The sequence below is a fragment of the Bufo bufo genome, chromosome 1 (assembly GCF_905171765.1).
Source record: "Bufo bufo chromosome 1, aBufBuf1.1, whole genome shotgun sequence".
Lineage (NCBI taxonomy): Eukaryota > Metazoa > Chordata > Amphibia > Anura > Bufonidae > Bufo > Bufo bufo.
In genome coordinates, this window is record NC_053389.1 from 123,902,221 (window position 1) to 123,923,956 (window position 21,736).

General features: G+C 44.2%; 1 protein-coding gene across 2 annotated transcripts in view; it reads right to left on the minus strand.

The window, feature by feature from the left end:
• Nucleotides 1–18,927: 18,927 nt before the first annotated feature.
• The window catches only part of RCN2 (reticulocalbin 2), a 39,680-nt gene continuing 36,871 nt past the window's right edge, over nt 18,928–21,736 (minus strand). For both annotated transcript variants that reach the window (XM_040429217.1, XM_040429208.1), the window contains exon 8: nt 18,928–19,803. In XM_040429217.1, coding sequence (XP_040285151.1) covers nt 19,651–19,803 — 153 coding nt within the window. In that variant the 3' untranslated portion in view covers nt 18,928–19,650. The remainder of the gene's footprint in view (nt 19,804–21,736) is intronic.

Here is a 21,736-nt window from a genome sequence, read left to right on the forward strand (position 1 = left end):
ACGCGATGCTTCAAATAGATGTTTTATCGCCATCTTGTGGTCGAGTCTAAGTATTACAGGTGACTGCGTTATACAGTATGTGCCTACATGGTCAGTGGCTTCTTCTTTTGGCCGGGGCTCCTGGGCAATTCACAGTCAGTGTGTGGTCAGTGATTTCCATCGGTGATTGTGAGCCAAGACCAGAAGTAGAGCCTCCACAGCCGTAAGGTATATTGGAAAGATTTGCTCCTGTTCTGTGTCTTTGATATGCACTTAGTTTTGGCTCACACTCACTGATGGAAGTCACAGATCGGACACTGGGGGGTCTCATTTATTAAAACTCATCTAGCATAAAAGTAGTAATAAGGCCTCGCTCATGCACACGACTGTTGTGTGTTTTGCGGTCCGCAAATTGCGGATCTGCAAAACACGGATGGCGTCCGTGTGCGTTCTGCAATTTGCGGAACAGCACTGACAGCCATTAATATAACTGCTTATTCTTGTCCACAAAATGCTGACAAGAATAGGACAGGTTATATTTTTTGTGGACCACGGAACGGAGCAACGGATGCGGACAGCACACGGAGTGTGGGAATCGCGCTCCATGTGTGAGCATGATCGTCTGTTCTGGACTTGCAGGAGCACTCGGCATAAGGCCTCATGCACACGACCGTTCAGTTTTTTGTGGTCCGCAAACCGCGGATCTGCAAAAAAAGGAAGCCACCCGTGTGCCTTCCGCAATTTGTGGAACAGAACAGGTGGCCCATTGTAGAAATGCCTATTCTTGTCTGCAAAACGGACAAGAATAGGACATGCTATATTTTTTTTGCAGGGTAACGGAACGGAGCAACGGACAGCACACGGAGTGCTGTCCACATCTTTTGCAGCCCCATTGAAGTGAATGGGTCCGCACCCAAGCCGCAAAAATTGCGGCTCGGATGCGGACCAAAACAACGGTCGTGTGCATGAGGCCTTAAACTGATTACGGCCTCATGCACACGACCGTATGTATTTTGCGGTCCGCAAAAAATATGGATGACATCCGTGTGTATTCTGTATTTTGCCGAACGGAACAGCTGGCCCCTAATAGAACAGTACTATCCTTGTCCGTGATGAGGACAATAATGGCACATGTTCTATTTTTTTGCGGAACGGAAATACGGACATACGGAAACAGAATGCACACGGAGTACCTTCCATTTTTTTTGCTGACCCATTGAAATTAATAGTTCCGTATACAGTCCGCAAATAAAAAGCCGAACGGTCACGGAATAAAAATACGTTTGTGTGCATGAGGCTTTTCATGGCCTCTACATGACCTTATTTCTACAGGATCAGGCCTCATGCACACGACCGTATGTATTTAGCGGTCTGCAAAAAACAGATTTGCAAAAAATACGGATGACGTCCATTTGCATTCCGTATTTTGCGGAACGGAACAGCTGGCCCCTAATAAAACAGTACTATCCTTATCTGTAATGCAGACAATAATAGGACGTGTTCTATTTTTTTGCGGAACAGAAACGGACATACGAAAACGGAATGTACATGGAGAACGGAAACCGAAAGAAAATAAGTTATTGTGCATGAGCCCTCATACTGACAGCTTTATGTCACTGTGATTCTGTTGCAGTAAGGTCAAGCAGAGACACATAGCATTATAAATCAGTATTAGGCCTCCTGCACACGAACGTGTGCGCCCCGTGGCCGTGCTGCGGGCCGCAATGCACGAACATCGTCCGTGGGGCAGCTGCAGCGGATCGCGGACCCATTCACTTTAATGGGTCCGCAATCTGGCCGTTCCGCAAAAAGATAGTACATGTTCTATCTTTTTGCGGAACGGAAGTACGGGATGAAACCCCAAGGAAGCACTCCGTAGGGTTCCGTTCCGTTTGGTTCCGCATCTCCAGATTTGCGGACCCATTGAAGTGAATGGGTCCGCATCCGTGATGCGGAATGCACACGGAACGGTGCCCGTGTATTAACGGATCTGCAAATGTGGTCCGCAATACGGCAACGGGACACCTAGGCCTCCTGCACACGACCGTATTGCGGCCCGCAAACAGCGGGTCCGCAATATGCGGGCACCGGCCGTGTGCTCCCCACATCACTTGAAGGAGCTGCGGTACGGAAGCCTACGGAAGCTTTACAGAGTGCTCCCGTGGTGTTTTTGTCCGTGCCTCCACACCGCAAAAAAATAGAACATGTTCTATTTTTTAGCGGTGCGGACGGATCACTGACTCATTCAAGTTGAATGGGTATCGATCCGTCCCGGCGGCTGCATGGATGTTGCTCGGGTATTGGGAACCACAAATTGCGGTCCCCAATGCACTGAACGGCCATGTGCATGAGGCCTAATGCTGTGCGTTCCTGTAAGTTCAGAATGGAGGATCACGTTGCCACACGAAGCGCGATTCCGGCAATGGACTCACTCCTGTGAAAAAGATGCAGTCAGGCCGGGTTTACACAGTGCGTTTTTGTCATGCTAAAAACCCATGTGTTTTACTGTGATTGCCGCCGTTTTCGAATGTAGTAATTACAGAATCCATGCAGTTTTTACAGATAAAACCCATCGGGACAGATTTACTAATAACTCCGCTTACAGTCTAGTCCGGATTTCAGTTTGCAAACAATGGTCCGCAAAATACAGATCCCTTCTATGTGCATTTTGCAATGTTCTCACCCCCTTCACTAGAAATGGCTGTTCTCATCTGCAATCAATTTCTGTGGTTTCCCGACTGAAATATGGATCCGGTCATGTGCAGGAGGCAGAGCCCTATACTGACTGGTGGCAGCTCACATGGAGACAGAATTGTGTCACCGTTTTGGCACAAGACTTAGCATCTTAGGCCACGTCCCTTTTCTGGTAAGCGATGTCCATTCATGGTGGCTTGTCACTAGCTGCCGCAGTTCTATCTGGCCTAGACACTAGTCCTCACAGACTTCAATCTGCTGGCCAGAGGTCGCACTACATTTTTTCCGGAAGAGTAAAAATACTCCTTAGCATTTTTACAGAAGTACTTTCAGCCAAGGAAAAGTCCAAAATAAAGCCAGATAAGGGTCCTTTCACACGTCCGTATGTGTTTTGCAAAAACACGGACACCGGCAATGTGCGGTACGCATTTTGCGGTACGCACATCGCCGACACTCCTATAGAAAATGCCTTTTCTTGTCCGCAATTGCGGACAAGAATAGGACATGTTCTATTTTTTTTGCAAAATAGAAGTGCAGATCCGCAAATGCCAAAGCGGACAGCACATTCCGGCCCCATTGAAAATGAATGGGTCCGCACCTGTTCCGCAAAATTGCGGAACGGATGCGGACCCATTTTGCGGACGTGTGAATGGACCCTAAGGGCTTGTACTTTTCAGTGATACGATTTGGGTACATATAGCTTATTGGGGGTCATTTACTAAGTCACGCCCCTCCCCCCTTCTCATTACGTGTGGCACTTCTATTCTAATTGTATTGGCGTCCAAATTTGGCCAAAACCTTAGTGTTTTATACCCACAGGATGTGTATTCATATTTAATCTTATTGGGATTTAAGGTCGGTAAAAATCTCATTGTTTTATATTCATAGGATCTGCCAGCCCAACCTGCCCTCACCTGACATGGTGGTTGCGGTGCGCCCGACTGTCCACACATGCGCCGGGCTTGGGCCCCGCCCACCGCTCCTGGATGACGATGATCACGCGACTCTCGCGTGATCCTCCTCCTCCGGACCGGCTGGGCGGGTCCGCGGGCTCGGCGTTCATGGTGGAGTGCCGGGCGCGATGTAACGAGCACTCACCACTTTTACTTAGTTCAGGTGTGGTATAGCGGACGGGCGACAGGCCAGCCAATAGCAGCACTAAGGTAATGAGGCCTAACCTATCAGCAAACACGTGGTAGTCTTTCTATCTATTTAAAAGACCATCCTCACCACACCAGCCAGTACCCCCTTGAAAAAGCTAACGCGAAACGTGCGTTGGGCAGTGGTCGTGTGCGGTGTACAAGTTTGGTTGGTCAGTATTTGCTACGTGTCTATTATATTTTGTAGCTTCCATGCTCTAGTCAATGTTTGTGGTGTGTACCATCACCCACATGGTCAAGTGTTTGTTGTATATGTAAGAAACTGGATTGGGGGTCACTCAAATATTTAGGCAAACACGGTATAAGTAATCCACATAAAGTTTATAGGCTTGAATAATCACTTTACAATATTATACATAAAACATTTCATGAAGGAATGGATAAAAAACAATAAAACAATATAACACCGCACTAAAAGATCATAAGTTGGGAACCTGTATTCCAACAACACTAAAAAGTCTCTGAGAGGCTATGCCAAAAAGAATACTGGTATGTTTCCAGAGGTTAGTTGCACATTCTTATAATTCAAGAGCAGCTATAATTGGTAAACTGCAAGTAGACTTATGGTTGACAAGTCACAAATGTCAGTGTGTCCACAAATATGTACGGTACTTTACCGCTCCTGTAGCTGGTCCGCTTGTACGTCAGGTTAGCTGATGCGGTGCTCTATTTTGAGCTATCAGGACCTGTGAGTCGGCTTGTGCAGGGAAGTTCCCCGGATGTAGCGGTAGCGATTGTATTACCGCTTTGACCTTCCAGGACCTGTGTGGCGTCCCACGTGGTTTGCTGGCGGTCAGGTGTTTCCAGGCGGGATTTTCAAACTTCTTAAGTGTAGCAGACTTGTTCCGTACTCATGTGGACATCCAATTGTATTCTTCTTAGTAGTCCCTCACTGTCATTCACCAAACGCGTTTCGGGGTAAAAGGGACCCCTTCCTCAGTGGCTTGACAGTAGAGGTATAACGCCCCAATTTATATAGTGTCCATAATTGGTAGAAAATGGGGTGGGACATGGATTAGGCCATGGGTTGGACTAGTGAGGGACATCGCAAAGACCAGGAACTTGGATCCAGATATTAAAAAAGAAATCTTTTCTCATAACTCTCAATGTTAACAGATTTATCATTCTATTTGGCATTTCATGCGAAGTGTTTCACTTTAATGCATATATATAACTTATACAATATAAAATAGATAAAATCCGGAAAAAACGCATGTGCGGTTTTCATGCGTTTTTTCCGGAATTTGTGTTAAAATGGATCTGTGATAAAAATGAATGCTTGGAAAGTTTAAACACGCATTGTACACTTATAACAATTGTTTACATATATAAAATTTCAAGAATAATATAAAATTTTAGGAATAATAGGGTTCTAACATTACAAAAATACTGCAAGAGAATATTAAATAGGGTGTCAGTACTATTTTCTAATTCGATGGCTTGATTTCGATAGCTTATTTGAGTATATCGATGTAAAGGGGGGACGCTGAGCTGACGGGAGAGAGAGATCTGGGTGCTGGTAAACAGCCTAACGCAGATGTCTCTGTCCCACCAGGCCAGACGGCCCTACTATAAAAATGCAAATAGTTCCATGTCGGCATTTAAACCTTTTGGTAACAGAGTGTTGAATTCGAATATCCTCTTAGATTCTATCCTGGACATCTGAAGGATATGATTGCCTCCTCTCCATGTATATTTAACTTTTTCTAATGCCATATATTTGAGGCTAGATGGGTCACTATCATGGTACTCTTTATAATGTTTGGATAGTGAATGTAGTTCATATCCCTTTTTAATATTTGTGACATGTTCTGACACCCTCTTTCTCAATGTTCGTTTTGTCCTGCCGATATACTGTTTACGGCATGGACATTCAATTAAATATATGACGCTCGTTGAGTCGCATGTCAAACCTTCTTTAATGTCCATAGAAAATGAACTCTGCGTCGACTGGGCTTTAGAGGTTTTTTTAGGAAAATTTGTGATTTTACAGTTGGAACATCGTCCACATCTGTAAAAACCACTAAAAGACAACCAATTTTGTTTTTCTACTGTAATATGCTTCTTTTTTATTGATGGGGCAACTTTGAGGCCTAAATTGGGAACCCTAGTGTATATTATTTGAGGTGAAGTATTCAGTAGGGGACCAACTATCTTATCCTCAAGCAGATGGTGCCAGTATTTCTTAATCACTCTCTCCATGCCTTTATATTGTGCATGGAAGGGTAGAATGATTCTCAATGGATCTTCTATGGCTTCTCTCTGCCTGGGGATAAAAAACTCCTCCCTCTTCATTGTTCTGACTTCCCCCAATGATCCCTCCAAGAGATGGATAGGATACTGTTTTTCTACAAATTGTTGTTTTAGTATTTCTGCTTCCATCTCAAATTGTGAGTCATAAGTACAATTACGTTTTATTCTCCTAAACTGACTTTTTGGCACGTTGGTCAACCATCTAGGTAGGTGGCAACTCGTGTATAATATGTAACTGTTTTTATTTACTGGTTTTTGATACGTGTTACATATAAGTTTATTATCTTGTACTGTAATATTGAGGTCCAGGAATTGTATATTTGTTACACTAGTGGTGGAAGTGAATTTGAGGTTCCAATCATTTACAATTATTTCTTCCAAAAATGACAACAGTGCTGCACTTGTATCTTGCCATACGAATATCACGTCATCTATGTATCTTCGCCATAGTACCAGACCCGCCCCCAGTATTGGTCCGATGGTGGCAGTCTCCCACTGGGCCATAAATAGATTAGCATAACTGGGGGCGAATCTGGTACCCATGGCGGTTCCTTTTCTTTGTACATAGAATTCCTCATTAAATGAAAAATAATTGTGTGTCAATATATATTGAACTCCCTCTATTGTATACAGTATCTGTTCCTCTTTCATAGTTTTATGGGCAGTGAGTTGTTCATGTAAAGCCCACAGACCCAATTTATGGTCAATTATTGTATAAAGCGAATTAACATCCAGGGTACCCAGAATCCATCCATTCTTAAACTCCACCTCCTCCAACGTTTTAATAATATCAGTGGTGTCCTTTATATAGGAAGGTATGTTTTTTACCGCAGGTTGTAACAATCGGTCTATATACCCTGATAGGTTTGAGGAAATGGAGTTAATCCCGGATATTATGGGTCTCCCTGGAGGATTTTTAGGGTTTTTATGGATTTTTGGGATACAATATAAGATTGGTAGTCTTTTCTCTGTACCCATAATGTATTTAGCCTCTTGTTCTAAAAGAAACCCAGATTCCGTGCCCTTCTTACAATATTGTATTAATACTCTAAAGTATTCTTCTGTGGGGTCTTGTTTTAATTTCATGTAGGTAGTTTCATCCTGTAGTTGCCTTAAGCATTCCTGATTGTAGTCTTCGGTGTTTAAAACCACTATAGCGCCTCCTTTGTCCGCTGGTCTAATAGTTATATTGTTAGCGGATTGTAATTGTTTGATAGCCTCAGTCTCTTTCTTAGTAAGGTTATTTTTTATATTATATCCTTTCAATTTTCTCAGGTCATTTTCTACACATTTTTTGAAGGTTGCCATTTGGTGGCTAATCTCTTGTTTTGGATATTGTTTGAAACTCATTTTTAATCCTGTGTGTACATATTTTTTATTAATAAAATCTCCATTTAGTTCTTTTATTATAGGATTCTTTATGAAATATTTTTTCAAGCAAAGTTTCCGGATAAATTTTTCCACCCCTATGTACGTGGAAAACTTATCTAGCTTGGTGGTCGGGGCATATTTCAAGCCTTTATTCAGCAAGTTTTTTTGTGCCTCCGTGAGTTCGGTATTACTTAAATTAACTATGCTCGATATGGGTTCTTTTTCTCGTATCTGTTTCGTCTTACAATGTCTTCCTCTTCTGATCTCTCTTCTCCTCTGTATGATTGTGTCTTTCTGCGTGTCCTCAGTTCGTACTCCTGTGTTGGGTAGTGTGTCTGTGAGGGATAGTGATGGTTGTGATTCCGTCTGTATGGTGTTTCTTTTACTGGTGTTTGTCGGTGTCGTAAATTGTATTGGTGTGTCTGTCTGTGATCCCTCCCTACTCTTCTTTTTGGTGATGGGGTACGGGCTTTTTTCATTTTGGTTTTGTGATGTGGGGGGGTGTAATCTAAAAAAAGAGGTGATGAAAGTGATTCATATCTATTATTAGTAGGGACATTATATGTACTCGTATGTCCCTTCTTATTAGTGTCCTGTTGTGTTTGTGATTGTGTATGTTGATTGTGATAATCATTATTGGTTTCTTCTACCGTACTAACATTTTGGACATCATTATAATTGGAGTTTCTTAATTTTTTAGATTTTTTATATATGATATCTTTCTCTAAGGCATCTAAATTTCTGCATATTCTTTGTTGCCATCTGTGTACTTGTTCGTTATTAGGGAATTGGTCTATCACCTTCCTCAAATCAGTTATTTGTTCTGAAATATCAGTCAGAATCTGTGTACGTCTATTAACAATCATATGGATTAGACTGATTGACTGTGTTTTGAGGAAGGTGTCCCATTCTCTTTTGAAAGTATCATTCATTAGATCTGAAGCTGGGGTTTTGGTCAATGTTAACCCTTTGGGAACAAGACCACTCTGAACATATTGATTGAGTGCTCTTATTTCCCATTTATTTCGCAATTGTTTTTGGACTAATTTTTCTAAGTTGCCAAATGTGTCGTCAACATTCCTTGTGGAATCATCGTAGTTTTCCACAGACGTATCGAAATTGTAACTATCAATTGTTTTATACTTAGTATCCATGTGTTGCCAAATATCCATGATGGATCAGTGGGAGCTCAACCAATGGGAGAAAGAGGTGCAAAATGGAAAAGAAATGGTGGCTCTCTCACTGTTCCACTTCTGGAATGGTGCACTCCCCACAGCACTCCCAAATGCTGGTATAAAGAGGTAATTGTAAGAAACTGGATTGGGGGTCACTCAAATATTTAGGCAAACACGGTATAAGTAATCCACATAAAGTTTATAGGCTTGAATAATCACTTTACAATATTATACATAAAACATTTCATGAAGGAATGGATAAAAAACAATAAAACAATATAACACCGCACTAAAAGATCATAAGTTGGGAACCTGTATTCCAACAACACTAAAAAGTCTCTGAGAGGCTATGCCAAAAAGAATACTGGTATGTTTCCAGAGGTTAGTTGCACATTCTTATAATTCAAAAGCAGCTATAATTGGTAAACTGCAAGTAGACTTATGGTTGACAAGTCACAAATGTCAGTGTGTCCACAAATATGTACGGTACTTTACCGCTCCTGTAGCTGGTCCGCTTGTACGTCAGGTTAGCTGATGCGGTGCTCTATTTTGAGCTATCAGGACCTGTGAGTCGGCTTGTGCAGGGAAGTTCCCCGGATGTAGCGGTAGCGATTGTATTACCGCTTTGACCTTCCAGGACCTGTGTGGCGTCCCACGTGGTTTGCTGGCGGTCAGGTGTTTCCAGGCGGGATTTTCAAACTTCTTAAGTGTAGCAGACTTGTTCCGTACTCATGTGGACATCCAATTGTATTCTTCTTAGTAGTCCCTCACTGTCATTCACCAAACGCGTTTCGGGGTAAAAGGGACCCCTTCCTCAGTGGCTTGACAGTAGAGGTATAACGCCCCAATTTATATAGTGTCCATAATTGGTAGAAAATGGGGTGGGACATGGATTAGGCCATGGGTTGGACTAGTGAGGGACATCGCAAAGACCAGGAACTTGGATCCAGATATTAAAAAATAAATCTTTTCTCATAACTCTCAATGTTAACAGATTTATCATTCTATTTGGCATTTCATGCGAAGTGTTTCACTTTAATGCATATATATAACTTATACAATATAAAATAGATAAAATCCGGAAAAAACGCATGTGCGGTTTTCATGCGTTTTTGATGCGTTTTTTCCGGAATTTGTGTTAAAATGGATCTGTGATAAAAATGAATGCTTGGAAAGTTTAAACACGCATTGTACACTTATAACAATTGTTTACATATATAAAATTTCAAGAATAATATAAAATTTTAGGAATAATAGGGTTCTAACATTACAAAAATACTGCAAGAGAATATTAAATAGGGTGTCAGTACTATTTTCTAATTCGATGGCTTGATTTCGATAGCTTATTTGAGTATATCGATGTAAAGGGGGGACGCTGCAGGCTGCATAAATGAAGCTGGGGGGCTGCAGGCTGCATAAATGAAGCTGGGGGGCTGCAGGCTGCATAAATGAAGCTGGGGGGCTGCAGGCTGCATAAATGAAGCTGGGGGGCTGCAGGCTGCATAAATGACGCTGGGGGGCTGCATGCTGCATAAATGAAGCTGGGGGGCTGCAGGCTGCATAAATGGAGCTGCATAAATGAAGCTGGGGGGCTGCAGGCTGCATAAATGAAGCTGGGGGGCTGCAGGCTGCATAAATGAAGCTGGGGGCTGCAGGCTGCATAAATGAAGCTGGGTGGCTGCAGGCTGTATAAATGAAGCTGGGGGGCTGCAGGCTGCATAAATGAAGCTGGGGCTGCAGGCTGCATAAATGAAGCTGGGGGGCTGCAGGCTGCATAAATGAAGCTGGGGGCTGCAGGCTGCATAAATGAAGCTGGGGGCTGCATAAATGAAGCTGGGGGCTGCAGGCTGCATAAATGAAGCTGGGGGCTGCAGGCTGCATAAATGAAGCTGGGGGCTGCAGGCTGCATAAATGAAGCTGGGGGCTGCATAAATGAAGCTGGGGGCTGCAGGCTGCATAAATGAAGCTGGGTGGCTGCAGGCTGTATAAATGAAGCTGGGGGGCTGCAGGCTGCATAAATGAAGCTGGGGGGCTGCAGGCTGCATAAATGAAGCTGGGGGCTGCAGGCTGCATACATGAGACTGGGGGCTGCAGGCTGCATAAATGAAGCTGGGGGCTGCAGGCTGCATAAATGAAGCTGGGGGGCTGCAGGCTGTATAAATGAAGCTGGGGGGCTGCAGGCTGCATACATGAGACTGGGGGCTGCAGGCTGCATAAATGAAGCTGGGGGCTGCAGGCTGCATAAATGAAGCTGGGGGGCTGCAGGCTGTATAAATGAAGCTGGGGGGCTGCAGGCTGCATAAATGAAGCTGGGGGGCTGCAGGCTGCATAAATGAAGCTGGGGCTGCAGGCTGTATAAATGAAGCTGGGGGCTGCAGGCTGCATAAATGAAGCTGGGGGCTGCATAAATGAAGCTGGGTGGCTGCAGGCTGTATAAATGAAGCTGGGGGGCTGCAGGCTGCATAAATGAAGCTGGGGGGCTGCAGGCTGCATAAATGAAGCTGGGGGGCTGCAGGCTGCATAAATGAAGCTGGGGGCTGCAGGCTGCATAAATGAAGCTGGGGGCTGCAGGCTGTATAAATGAAGCTGGGGGGCTGCAGGCTGCATAAATGAAGCTGGGGGGCTGCAGGCTGCATAAATGAAGCTGGGGCTGCAGGCTGTATAAATGAAGCTGGGGGCTGTATAAATGAAGCTGGGGGCTGCAGGCTGCATAAATGAAGCTGGGGCTGCAGGCTGTATAAATGAAGCTGGGGGCTGCAGGCTGCATAAATGAAGCTGGGGGCTGCAGGCTGCATAAATGAAGCTGGGGCTGCAGGCTGCATAAATGAAGCTGGGGGCTGCAGGCTGCATAAATGAAGCTGGGGGCTGCAGGCTGCATACATGAGACTGGGGGCTGCATACATGGGGTCTGATCTGAGGTCTGATTGAGGGTCTTATTAACATTGGGGGTCTGATTGGGGCTGTCAGCTGAGGTCTGATAATTTTTTTTTTTTCCTATTGTCCTACTCTAAAACCTAGGTGCGTCTTATGGGGCAAAAAGTATGGTACTGTTCTATGAAGGGCCAGCTGTTCCATTATGCAAAATACGGAATTCACGCAGATGCGGATCGCAAAATACATACAGTCGTGGGCATAAGCCCTTATTCTGAGGGTCAGTACGATTATGGCAATACCAAACATGTATAGGTTTATCTGGTTTTTTTTTTTACATAATAATAGCACATCTCAATATGTCGCCAGAAGTCAAGCGCTGATGTAGCTGTATAGAGCTTATTTTTTGCGGCTCGAGATGTAGTTTTCATTGGTACCATTTTTTGGGGTAGATGGGACTTATTGATTAACATTTATTTTATGGGGTGAGGGTGATTAGGAAAAAAACTATTCTGTACTTTTGTTTTTTGTTAACATTGTTAATAGGGAAGTAAATAAATAAACGTTATCATTATTAGATGTGTTCTGGCAAACATGGTATAATCATATCATAGGTGTGCATGTGTGTGTGGTTTTTTGCCACTTTTACAAAATAAAACCACTTTTTTATGAAGAAAAAAAAACCTTTTAAAAAATTTTCTTTAACTTTATTAACCTGTAACGGTTATTTATTAGTTCCACCAGAGGACATCACTTTTCTAATGCACTGGAAGGCCTCATGCACACGGGCGTTGTTTTGGTCCACATCCGAGCCGCCGTTTTGGCGGCTCGGATGTGGACCCATTCACTTCAATGGGGCCGCAAAAGATGCGGCCAGCACACCATGTGCTGTCCGCATCCGTTGCTCCGTTCTGGAGCCCCGCAAAAGAAACGAGAACATGTCCTATTCTTGTCCATTTTGCAGACGATAATAGGCATTTCTACAATGGGCCGCCCGTTCCGTTCCGCAAATTGTGGAAGGCACACGGGCGGCTTCTGTTTTTTGCGGACCGCAAAAAGCGGAACGGTCGTGTGCAGGAGGCCGTATACCTTGTGTGCAGGAGGCAGGGACTGAACAGCGTTCTGGGCCAAAGAAAGTGCTGTGCGTAGAAATAGAGTAAACTTACCTGTACATGTGTCTGACGCTTGTATAGTTGGCACTGTGACCTCTGCTGCTGGCCACAGCGTCTCTTGAAGGTGGTCTTTATCTCCTCTTTCTAGAATCTCGCACATTGCTATCCGGCAGGTGCCCCTAGCAGCCCGAACGTTGCATCTGTACTAGTTGTTGGACCTCTCTGACACACATCTGGTCGCTTAGAATTCCAACAACTCACCCAACCACAGCAGAAAAACAGGGTTTTATACCCAAACTATGCTCCATGCGGGTGGGAAACCCTGCACCTGTGGTCGACGTGGTGTGGCCACTCCTCCTGTACCAATATGGCATCTGCAGCCCAGCCACTGCACAGCAGCCCTTTCTCATTTTTAAAGGGTTAGCCCACAAATGTAAAGGTTTTTTACTATTTGGAGGACGTGCTTACCTTTCTGTGGGGGGGCAGCAGCTGCTTTTCTCACAATGGATGGCTATTAACACCTTCCTCCCTTGCATAGAAAATAGTCCCTCACATACAGATACATATTGTATGTAACCAATTGAAAAAACTATTTCCTTCCCCCGTCTAGAGATAGATGAAGCTATATATTTCTATGCATTTAGAAGTAAGGATGGATGAATGAAGGGTGTCTGAGGGAGGGAGCAGGGAAGCTACTCAGCATAGTCCCCTCTGAATGCAGAAGGTGAAACAGGAGGGGGCGCTACCAATCGAGTAAGGGTACTTTCACACTAGCATTTAAGTTTTCCAGTATTGAGTTCCGTCATAGGGGCTCAATACCAGAAAAAAAAAAGCTTCAGTTTTGTCCCCATTCATTGTCAATGGGGACAAAACTGAACAGAACAGAATGCTCAAAAATACATTCCGTTACGTTCCCAGACCGGAGAGCAGACCACAATATGTTGTATTTTGCTTTCCGTCCTGGGAAACTGATCAAGACGCAATCTGCCACAATAGAAAACAGATCCGTCCCCCATTGACTTTCAATGGAGTTAATGACGGATCCGTCTTGGGTATGTTAAAGACAATACAACCGGATCCGTTCATAACGGGTGCAGACGGTTGTATTATCAGTAACAGAAGCGTTTTTGCTGAACCCTCTCGGATAAACTAGCAAAAACGCTAGTGTGAAAGTAGCCTTAGGCCGAGCTGTTTAAAATACTGTGTATTCTTACAAACTTTTGATTAAGTTAAAAAATAACCATATTTTTCACCCCATAAGACACACTTATGGGGCAAATACTAATGAGCACTTCCATTATGGAGGAGCTCATTAGTACCGGAGGACCGGGAAGCGGTGAAGGCTGCGCACAGGGTTCTCTGGCCCTCCTTGGCTGTGAAGGCTGCGCACAGCGTGACTGCGCTCTGTGATCTCATGCTGTGCGCAGCCTTCACAGCTTGGCCGGAAGACAGAGCGAGCTGGAGGAGAGGAGCAGCGGCGTCCAGGAACAGGAGAGGTAAGTGGTTTATTTATTTTATTAAACATGAGGCAATGGGGACAACATGAGAGGCAATGGGGGCAACATGAGAGGCAATGGGGCTGCTGGGGGCCAATATGAAGTCTGATTGGGGGTCATTCACATGACTTGTTGGGTCCTTATTAACATTGGGGGTCTTATTGGGGCTGTTAGCTGAGGTCTGATCTGAGGTGTAATGGAAAATATTTTTTTCTTATTGTCCTCCTCTAAAACCTAGGTGCGGCTTATAGGGCGAAAAATACTGCAATTTGCTATAAATAAATAAAAAGTAACACAAATACATGAGAAAACAAACATTATATCTTTTATTCCATGTATATTTTCATGGGGTAACTTCCTTTAATCACTGTTATTGAGCCTCCTCAACTCAATGTATGCCCCTGGTAAGCACTGAATCTATGGAGGAAGAAGGGACATTCTGTGAATGGAAAAATAAAAATGGCTCCAGCAAAGCAAAGTGGAAAAATTTAAATGCAAAATCCTTCCAGCAGGCCAGGATTTCACGGGCCGTGGTCCGTGAAAATCCACGTATGTGTGAATGAGGCCTAAATAGGGGTTGTCCACCAATTTCCAGACCTCTCAGACTGGCAGGATCTGCGTTGGTGATCATACTTACCTGATCCCCCATTTATCATGATGCGAGGGAGGAGGATCACCGCTGCAGGTACATACAGGATGGAAACAAATCAGAGTCATTGGTCTACACAGCCTGAGTTCCTGCCTTTGTTCTTCTCCAGTCTTACAAACCTGTGATATCCGGATTGCACCCACATAGCACTTGAAGCCTTTAAAGGGTTACCACTTGGAACCGAACACGAGTTCGGGAAATGTTTTTTTACAGTATAAATCAATTTCTGAAGTTATTATGCGAAGTCTCGCGAGACTGAGCGAAGTAATAACTTCGGCTCATCGGAGCCAATACATTCTAATACTGTACGGATCGCTCTCTCCGTACAGTATTGAAACAAAGTTTTATGTGAATCAACTTCGGATGTTTCATCCAAAGTCGATTCGCTCATCCCTAGTCCTGACCCAAGAGCTACTACAGAAGAGCTGAAGATAGGCCTTCAATAATAAAATCCGGGAAAGTGGTACAATTCACACAGACTGTGCCGAGAAACGTGCACCATTCCTGTCCGATTTCCATCCAAGGCAAATTCACTCAAATGGGTCCTGAAACATAAAAGGGACACAGCTGGACGCCACACAGATGTCCAGATACATCCATGTTCTGTGTATAAAGAATCGCATCCATCATCTGAATCAGGCCTTAGGCACGTTCACACGTTGTTGATGCAGTTTTTTTAAATGTTTTTTCCCCATAAGCGGGAATGGAGTTTGAGGGTAAGGCCTCGTCCGCATTTCTGTTTTTAACTGATGTGTCCTGTCCGCATTTTCCACGTACCCATTGATTTAAATTTGTCTGTTCTCATTTAAGTATTTTTTTTTTTACTGACCATGGGTCATCACGGAGACATGCACTACTTTGATCCGTGATGCGGACCAAGCACACCCATAGAAGTCTATGGGTCCATGAAAATCCCGGACACATCACCGATGGCATCCGTGGTGCGTCAGTTTTTCACTGAAGACTGAGAGGAGATTCTTTGGAAATGTATTTTCAGCTTAGCAACATCAGTGTATTACAGATGACACACAGATGGTAAAAACTGACACACAGACCAACCACGGATCCTTCACGGATGAAACACGTACGCGTTTTTCACAGACGAGTCACTCACACGGAAATGTGGACGAGGCCTAATACAATATAATACACGGGCACCATTCCGTGTGCATTTTGCATCACGGATGCGGACCCATTCACCTCAATGGGTCCGCAATTCCGGAGATACGGAACACTACAGAAGCACTACGGAGTTCTTCCTGGGGTTCCGTTCCGTGCCTCCGCACCGCAAAAAGATAGAGCATGTTATATCTTTTTGTGGAACGGAGGGATCGCGGACTCAGAATGGGTCCACGATCCCCATGCAGCTGCCCCACGGACGGTGCCCGTGCGTTGCAGACGGCAATTTGCGGCCTCGTGTGCAGGAGGCGTAACACAGAGCTAATAATACATTCTCTGTGGTTCCTGTTCTCTAACACAAATAGAAACCATGTCAAATAAGAATAGAATTTAAATTAGAGACATTTATTGTGCTCAAATGTAGTAGAGCCGGGGCTACACAGACAGGCACAGTCCGTAACAATATAGAGTGGAGAAAGCAGCCCCGCAGCTACTGTACATGGAACAGAAAAGAGTGCAATACAGGCATACTACACTAGAGGTCACTGTAGAGGTACATTTCAACAGTGTTCCCCGTAGCAAAGAGGGGTTTTCCGAGGGTAAAATATAGATGACTTATCGTAAATATATGATCAGAGGGGTAACGACACTGCCTCCGATGAGCACACAAAGAACAGCGCTGCTCATTGTACAGTGGCTGTGCTTGGTACTGCAGCCCATGCCCATTCACTTGAATGGGACTGAGATGTAACCAATGAACGTGATGTCACGGGCGTAGCAAGAGGCCACAATGCTCAGCAAAGCACGGCGCCCTCTTCAAACAGCTGATTAGCGGGGGTCCGAGTCGGACCCCCACTGATCAGTTACTGAAGACCCGTCCTGAGGATAGGTCATCAATAATTTACTCTCAGAAAACCCCTTAAAAATAAGTCCTTGATGTGTTTTCCAGGCTTTAGAACTTTACGATAGGCCATCAAAATTAGATTAGTGGGGGTCCGACTCATGCCCCCCCCCCCCCCCCAGATCTGCTGTTCATAGGGGCTGCAGCCTCTTCATTGTTTGCTCCAATAACTGCTCGTTATCGCAGTCTGAAAGCTGCACCCCCCACTGATCTAATATTGAGGGCCTGATTCGATAACATGGTCAGTACGCCAGCTCCCACAAGGCCGTCTCCCAGCTTTTCCACACTCCTCAATGGCAAGTATGCCTGGCATATTGCTGCATGACTAGGGAGACTTGCTATTCACAAGTGGGGGGTGTAATGGTGACCCAGCTTTCCCAGAACCGGATTTCTTTTTATTAGAATAATAGAATTGCAATCTAACAGAACAATCTAACTACTTCCCAGTGAAACGGATTTAATACAGGCTGATCCTGCCGGGATAAAATAAAGAGAAAACCACTTACATCTGTGGTGTTAGTCTAGGGTGTAGCACCCGCTCCCTTTTATCGGTCACCAAAGTCCTTATCACAGTTTTGTCAGAATTAATATAAAACTAATTATCAAAAGTACCTATTTGGTCTTATAACTTTATCCAAGAAAATAGACTCATGTCCAATATCAAGGAGCCTCCTCCCACTGCTGCACCTTGTACTATACTATATAGTAGAAGCTCCAGTATGCCTATGTAAAGATTTGGTAAGCCACTCCTATGGAAACACTTAGCCACCAGATTCGATGGGGTAGCAAGGCAGTCTTCAGTCTCATATACAGCTCCTACTGTTGTCTATAAGTACTGAGACTGATTACTCCCCCTAGTGGCAGTCACTAAAAGAGAAGTGTCTAAGGGTACTTTCACACTAGCGTTTTTCTTTTCCGGTATAGAGTTCCATCACAGGGGCTCTATACCGGAAAAGAACTGATCAGGTATATCCCCATGCATTCTGAATGGAGAGTAATCCGTTCAGGATGCATCAGGATGTCTTTAGTTCAGTCATTTTGACTGATCAGCAAAAGAGAAAACCGCAGCATGCTACGGTTTTATCTCCGGCGAAAAAAACTGAAGACTTGCATGCGCAGACCGAAAAAATTGTAAAAATAAATAAATGCCGGATCTGTTTTTCCGGATGACACCGGAAAGACTGATCCGGCATTTCAATGCATTTTTCTGACCGATCAGGCATTTTTAAGACTGATCAGGATCCTTATCAGTCTTACTAAGGGTACTTTCACACTTGCTTTGTTTGATTCCGGCAGGCAGTTCCGTTGCCTGAACTGACTGCCTGATCAGGCAAACTGTATGCAAACGGATGTCATTTTTTCTGACTGATCAGGCATTTTTCAGACTGATCAGGATCCTGATTAGTCAGAAAAATGCATTGCAATACCGGTCCGTTTTTCCAGTGTCATCAGGCAAAACGGATCCGGTATTTTTTTTTCTTCTCATTTTTAAAGGTCTGCGCATGCGCAGACCGGAAGGACGGATCCGGCATTCCGGTATTTTGAATGGATCCGGCATTCAGGCAAGTCTTCAGTTTTTTTCGCCGGAGATAAAACTGTAGCATGCTATGGTTTTCTCTTTTGCCTGATCAGTCAAAATGACTGAACTGAAGACATCCTGATGCATCCTGAACGGATTACTCTCCATTCAGAATGCATGGGGATATACCTGATCAGTTCTTTTCCGGTATAGAGCCCCTGTGACGGAACTCTACGCCGGAAAAGAAAAACGCTAATGTGAAAGTAGCCTAATGCCATCCGTTGGCATATGTTTTGCTGGATCCGGCAGGCAGTTCTGGCGACGGAACTACTTGCCGGATCACTCTGCCGCAAGTGTGAAAGTAGCCTAACATGTCTAGTAAGATGTTCCAAAATTTAACGCACAGCATGCACCACTTTGATATATTTGTCGTAGCTTGCCTCATCTCGTTTTAAGATGTCTTAATTTTGAATAGTAATTATAAAACATGTTTCACTTTTTTCCAGAGTGTAAAAGGGGTTGTCCGGTTTACTGATATTGATCGCCACTGATCAGCAGTTTGAAAGGGCATCAGCGCTTCATACAGCTGATCAGCGAGGGTGCTGGGAGTCAGACCCCCACGATCACATATTGATGGCCTATCCTGAGACCCGAGGACAGGTAATCAATATCAGAAAAACCTGACAATTCCTTTAAAGGGGTTGCCCAAGACTTAAATAGTGATGACCTATCCTCAGGTCGGTGAGGTCCTCATCTGATTCACTGGGCCACAGCACTTGGCTCAACACTGCAGACTCTTCATTATATACCAACAACAGTGCCGTACATTGTGCAGTGGTCGTGCTTGGTATTGCAGTTTAGACTGAGCTCCACAAAGGTCACATGACTGACGGACGTGAAGTCACAGGCAAAGGAGAGACCACAGCTCATTCCAACAGCTACTTGGCAAGGGTGCTGGGAGTCGTACCCCCACCTATCAGATACTGATGACCTAAATTGAGGATATGTCATCAATATATAAAGCCCAGAAACCCATTAGAAGAGATATTAATAATAATTCTAATAAAAAAATAAAACTTTATAGCCACTGTTATACTTTAATGGGAAACTCCTAAGCAGTGGCCTCCATCAGGTTACAGGACTGGACCTCCTTGTTCCTGTGGAGAGTTGGTCCTGTCATTAGAAGACATCGCCTGCACAGACTGGAGGAGCTAGGAATTTCTTTGCTCTGGAATGGAAATGTTTCTCTAAAACTTTAGAGACTTTTGTTAATGGAAATCTACAAACTGTATTGTGTCCCCAGTGATCAGAAAATAAAAATGCCAGGATGTGCTATAAATTAAGAGGTAAACTAGAGTTCATCGTGGTAGAAGTGCTCGTCTTGGAGCTGTCGGCCATAGTCCGTGGCTTCGCTGGTTAGGAAGATGTCTCTGTTCTGTAGAATTTCAGCTTCTGAAAGTTTCCCATCACCATCATTGTCAATGGAGTCGATCAAGTGGTTCGCCTGTGAGAAATGTGACAAATGAGACAATAAAGAAGAACTCCCACAGAGGCATATAGTTACCACTAAGCTATCCTCTATCGTGTGGTTCCAGTGTAGCCTAGGATGTTGGCTGCCATCTCCCTTCCTTACTAGCAAATGGAACTTCTGGTGGTGCAAATGAATACACCACACTAGCTTCTCAAGTGAATGTGACCACACTCCGGGGTCTCTCCGAGACAACCCCAGGATCGCAAACAATCCAGCAGTGTAGCTCTATGAATCGGGCATCAGAAGAGCCCCTTTTGGTCTTCATGTCCTCACAAAATGTTTGGATCTGTCACCTTGGCATTTTGGAACTACAACCCCAATCCTGAAAAAGTTGGGGTGCTGTGTAAAATGTAAATAAAAGCAGTGATTTGGAAATCTCATAGACCCATATTTTATTCACAGTAGATCACAGAACACATATCAGATGGTGAAAATGAGATATGTTAGAATTTCGGGGGAAAAAATCAACTCATTTAGAACTTGATGGCAGCAACAAATCTCAAAAAAAGTTTGGACAGGGGCAACAAAAGGCTGGAAAAGTAAGTGGTACTAATAAAAAAAATAGCTGGAGGAGCTGGGTATAATAAGAGCATGTTAGAAATGAGTATTACACTCACCGGTAATCCGGTTTCCTGGAAGTCTCCATGACACCACATCCTGAGACTGACTTCCTCTGATAGGAGAGGAAAAACACAGAGGTTTAAATCCCACCCCTCCCCCGCCATCACCAATGTATTTCCAACGAAACCAGGATAAAGGGATAATAAGTGACTTAAAAAAAATATTCAATCTAAGAACCAAAATAAACGGGTGGGAAGTATGTGGTGTCACGGAGACTTCCAGGAAACCGGATTACCAGTGAGTGTAATACTCATTTCCCTAGTCGTCTCCATGACACCACAACCTGAGAAATAACAAAGAAATTATTAAGGGGGGAGGGGAAGGGGGGGCAATAGCACAAAGGACTTTCCGTCCAAAGGCTATGTCTTTGCCAGAAAAAATGTCTAGCTTGTAACGTTTGGTTCAGGTGTGTACTCTTTTCCAGGTTGCCGCCCTACAAATCTGTTGTATGGAGGCTGACAATCTTTCTGCCCAAGAAGCAGCAATGCCTCTTGTAGAGTGTGCTCTAAGTGAAGAGGGGCTTCCTTCCCTTCCGATTTTTAGGCTTCTGAAATGGCTGTTCTTATCCAGCGGGAAATAGAACTTTTTGCCGCTTTCCTACCTTTATTTGGCCCGCAAAATTGGACAAAAAGGTTCTTGTCAATTCTCCAATGCTTTGTTATTTCTAGATACCTTAGTACTGCTCGCCGGACGTCTAAGGTATGAAAGATAGCCTCTTGCTCATTTTTGGGGTTGGCACAAAACGAGGGAATGACTATATCTTGAGATCGATGGAAAGTAGAAACAAATTTTGGCAAAAAACTGGGATCTAACTTAAACATTATCTTGTCCTGAAAAATACTGAGGAAAGGGTCCTGAATAGACAAGGCCTGGAGTTCACAGACACGTCTCGCTGATGTTATAGCTACCAAAAAAATGGTTTTAGGGTGAGCCATTTTATAGAAATAGATTCTAATGGTTCAAAGGTGCCGGAAGTTAACCCTGACAAAACTGTGTTAAGGTTCCAAGGGGCTACCATATTCCTGACTGTTGGTCTAAGCCTGTCTGCTGCTTTCAGGAACCTGGCTATCCAGGAAAACTGTGCCAAGTTAGTATTATATAAAGCCACTAATGCTGAAACTTGAACCCTTAGGGTAGTGATGGGCAAACTGCAGCTCTCCAGCCGCTGCAAAACCACAAATCCCATCATGCCCTGCCGTAGGCTGATAGCTGTAGGCAGACTGGGCATACTGGGAGTTGCAGCCCCACAACAGCTGGAGAGCCACAGCCCGCCCACCCCTGCCCC